Below are 4,562 nucleotides of genomic sequence, written 5' to 3'. Positions count from 1 at the left end.
CGGCTAGAGCTAGAATTTTGCCTTCAGAGGCTGAGCTTCTGCAAAGGCAAAAGTAATATCCAGTTTGCGCTAATGTGAGTGCTTAAATCTGCATCACCATGGCCGTTTCCGAATCGTCATTATTCGGCTGTATTTAAGCCCAGGTCTACCTCTCACCCGGTGGACTCACTTTGCAGGTAACAGTCGACCGGCAAAATGCAAATGTTGCCATATCCCAGAGCTTAAAGGGATTTAAAAACCCCGACTTTAATCAAATAGCAGATCTTAAGATGAAATTAAATTCTAAAAGTGAAATTGATTTTCTAAAAATAGACATGTCCATATAGCGCTTATTTGATGAATAATAAATATGGCAAATGCACATATTAATATATTTTTTGTTTTATGCAAAGTTCGTTATTCTGCACAGAGGAAATTACGGGAGTCTGGAAAGGTTATCATGACATTTGTGGAAATCAAATTGTACGATTTATATAGGGCCGGTGAAATCGGAATAGGATTTGATAGGTATAGCAGTTCACCTGTAGCGTTAAGCGTCTGGCCTAAAACAGGAAGAAGTCATAACAGTGGGGCAGAAAATGCTTTAGACACCTACGCTAGGGCTGTGTGGCTACTAGTACGTCCCCTGGGCCATATCTCCAAGTGGAAGTACATTACTGAGCCTTGCATGGCCACACAAACAAAACGCAGAGTACAACGAACAAAGTGTCACATGGCATAGGGCTACTGGTAAAATTGGGTGCCATTTTCGTAAAAGTAGTGGAACGCACGGTTAAGGTTGATTGCCTGTGTTCAAATAAAGTCATTCAACACCAATTTTGTGCAGGGAAGATATGTATGTAGGAGCAAAAGATCTAGGCTTATCCCCTTTACACTTAAAATGTGTACGATACCTCAATTCTAAGGAGAAAAGTACGCTTTAAAAGTGCGCATCATTATTGTGTTTGATTATTCCAAGTAACCGAATGGCAAACGACCACTGTGACATTCACAAATGCTACTAGTTAACCATTCATCAAAGACACTTTTTTTTTATTGTTTGAGTACATGCGATGAGGTACTTGATGTCAAATTGACCGCATTCGCTCATTTGGTGGATAGTTAATCTTGACATTTACCTTCATCTCCTTGATAACATAACCGCACAGCAGCCTCGGAGAAATGAGAAGAGAGCCCAATCTTAGCCCCTAAGATTTCTTCATTCCCCTGATTGATTAACATATCTTAACTTCCCAGAAGGAGGCAATCTACTGTGAAGGCCCGATGTTGACAGGAACTTTGCAGAGGGAGGACTCTAGGGGCGACGCACACTTCGTCAGTATCCCCTAATATTGTGTTACATTGAATGACATTTAAAAAATTTAGGCGACTCCGCACTTAAGGACACATAAATTTACCTTCGAGTTACCAGTAGGGTTTGTATATGGATGTGCAAATGGTGTAGAAAAATTGTACCTGCCTTACTTTTTGGCAGGTGAGTGGAATCCGGTTCGACTGCCAGGCAGCAGTGAAATGGGAACGAAGTAATTTGAAGAAATAAATGCAGCAGATTAACTGCATAAACTCACCTTATAATTCATCCCGACTTAAAGAGCCGCGTTTTTATATATTTTATGACGATTCTTAATGGGAAGCCTGTTAAGACTTTGAACGCAATTAAATTTTTGGGATGTACTACTCATACCGCTTATATTCTCTGTATTCTCGTCTCAGTGACTATTTGTTAATCATACTGCCTGCAGCGTCAGCGGTCTCAAAGCACCAACTAAGGTATTTTGGTTAAAGCCAGACATCAACAAGGGTAACAACAGAAAGAAAAAAAGGGCCTTGGTAAGGAGCTCGGACTTGTGTAGCCATTTTTATGACGATGCGGGCCCCGAACCACGAGTTATACCCTCTGACGCAGTGGTGTTGTGGTGTGCCCACGTGTATAACCTACGGTAGTCTCTGTACATTAATGATCCGATTATTTCCCTCTGCGTGAAGTTTTCTGCCTCAGAAGACAATATTCCTATTTCTAAATGACCCAAAATAACTTTAAATACAAATATGCCTCATCAAAACTGCACTTTAGAGAAATACGATGGGGTTTTGCATGACTCTCTCAAAGAAGACACTAATTTACTCTGGATCCTGCATTTATGATAAAGCTGCCATTTATTTAATTTATTTGATCATAATTATACCTTTTACGATAGGATTGTCTTGTCCCGTGGGAAGACGGTAAATTTCATTTTTGAGAGAGGTACGCAGCATGAGAATAAAGGAGTGCTACCATTTTCCCTTCACATGCGGGAAGTTCAAATCTCTCCACGTGTACTTTTGCGGTTTGATAGGACCTCCTCTCAGCTGGTCTATATTATTTTCCACCTCTTTACTTCCTGTTTGGCCTGTACCGAGAATTTTAAATTAAAAAAATCCTTCTGCATTCCACACCACAAGAGCAAGGTTTCTTGCGGATAGATTAGCGCAGTATTTGTGCAGTGGGCATAACATCCATGCATATATTTGATTAGTCAACAAACTTCGAAGCATGAAGTCAACTTCTAGTGCGTAGCAGCTGATCAGTCAGTTAGTCAAATGGTGGAAGCGTGATTGAATTCCTTCACAACTCATGGTGAATATTTCTGTAAGTTAATTTAGATGGATTTAACTCAAATTACCTTAATGCATTGCTAATTGCACCCTTATTTAATAGCGGCTACATACCAAAGTTAAAAGCGTTGGACCGTTTCTGTGAGCTCCATTTCACTGTCACATCTTCACCGTTTGTGGCGCGACAAATGTCACGAGGTACCACTGTGTGCTGGAATCAAAGCAAACTCGCTTCACTTGACAAGCAAACTCGTCTACTATCACATTCGTTGAAGCAGCATTTCATGATATAGCGAATTAAAACAAAGGGAGGATGAAATAATGTCCAAAGGGAAGCACTCAAGTATTAAACGGACGCCAATCTCAACTTTACGGTGCATGCACGTAAAACCTCAGGGTAAAAACTAATGTTTTTAAGCATTAGGCATGTCCAAAAGTGCTAAAGCTTAAATTTGATTTAAGAATCAAGTATATGTGGCTAAATTATCAGTAGCCGTTATTCTGGTATGAAAGCAAACCGTTTCCATTGTGAATGGATATTCCAGTGGCTTCATGTTTAAAATACTGACTTGCTTATATTACGATAAATTTCAACGTTTTAAATGAATATGTGGATCCCAGATAAAGGGCAAAATCTTCCTTTCGGATCTTAACGAAGTGCATTTTCACTAAGGAGGCAATTATAAAATTTCCAAAACGGGAATAGGAACTTATATTTAAGATAGAAAAATTCTCTCTTGAAAAAATATGCTTAATTTAACTAATCTAATTCAAATAGTTGTTAGTGGAACAGAATCATGTAACATTTTAGCAATTGACACTTAAAACATGATGGAAACTAAGCAACGCATCAAAGCGTATCTCACTATACCCCTTCGGTCATAATTTTCAACAATTCATCCCTCTTCACTTAAAGCCATTTTAGTTAAAATGGGGATATTGGTGCCATTTTGTCTTCAACGTAAAGGTTTTGTATAAAAAGCAATCTGGCAAAATTTTTCGTTGCATCCTCTCGTCGGTTAAATTAAAGCCAATTTTTGTATAAGCAATTTTACAGCAGATAGTAAAGAAGGACATGAACAAGGGGAAAACAAATTGTGCTAGAATGTTTTTTACACTATTGAGAGGACTTTTAAAATTCACAACCCTTTTTCTTGGTAAACATAAAATGACTCCGTCCTGACTAATGGGACAGAACTTTCTGTCTCCACCCCAAAAGTACAAGTTCCAAGGTAAATCACGCATCCAGGAAGGCGCAAAAGTGTTCGTTTTGCATTTACTAACGCATTTCGTTGAATATTTCATTTCTTTAAATCATTCTTAAGTCACTCTTACTTCCTTCGTGTGTAAGAACCTTCCATTGGGAACTGCATTAGTTCACACTTGCTCAGATATAAAGGAAATATTAATTATCTCTTGTCTAACTGGTTTAGGACTTATACAAACAGTTGAACTGACATGTCTGTTTGAATGTCAATCATATAAGAAAAAAGATAGCTGACCACTTAACTCTTAATACCCGGCAAACAATAGTTTATTATGATTAGTTTTTGCAAAAGGAATAAATGATCTGGATTAGATCTAACAATTTAACTTAGAACTTGACCTGACATCAGTGATACGATTCGTGTTGATAGGTAAAATACTTGGTAGTATATATATTCCTTTATGCGTGAAGCTTGGACATAATTTACACATATATTTACTTTTGCAGCCACGGACGATCGTAGCATTTCAAAAGCAGCATAAATTGTTGGCTTTATTCTTTTTCTTGTGGTCAGTCGTTGTACCCCATACTGCTCCTCCAGCCAGGGTTGTTTGTAGAGGTCGAAAGGGGTACACTCTGCAACGCCATCGATGGGAATAAGAAGAGTCGTCTGTACGTCGTAATGGTCCGTGTGCCACATTCAGCAGCAAACCTAGACTTTTAGCGAATAAAAATCAAAATTAATTTTGATTTGAGACTG

At 38.4% G+C, this 4,562-nt stretch overlaps 1 protein-coding gene across 1 annotated transcript in view; it reads left to right on the top strand. All coding sequences in view use genetic code 11, as the record gives it.

The window, feature by feature from the left end:
- Positions 1-349: 349 nt before the first annotated feature.
- EGR_10526 (hypothetical protein) overlaps positions 350-4,562 on the top strand; it is a gene marked incomplete at both ends in the record, with an annotated part of 8,396 nt that continues 4,183 nt past the window's right edge. Inside the window, 4 exons of the mRNA XM_024499775.1 lie at positions 350-566; positions 2,644-2,736; positions 3,642-3,752; positions 3,921-4,067. Of these exons, the coding sequence (XP_024345815.1) occupies positions 350-566; positions 2,644-2,736; positions 3,642-3,752; positions 3,921-4,067 (568 nt within the window). The remainder of the gene's footprint in view (positions 567-2,643; positions 2,737-3,641; positions 3,753-3,920; positions 4,068-4,562) is intronic.

Source organism: Echinococcus granulosus (genome assembly GCF_000524195.1).
Source record: "Echinococcus granulosus chromosome Unknown EG_S00229, whole genome shotgun sequence".
NCBI lineage: Eukaryota > Metazoa > Platyhelminthes > Cestoda > Cyclophyllidea > Taeniidae > Echinococcus > Echinococcus granulosus.
Note: the sequence above shows the minus strand (reverse complement) of the source record. Positions and strands in the feature narration are given on the sequence as shown.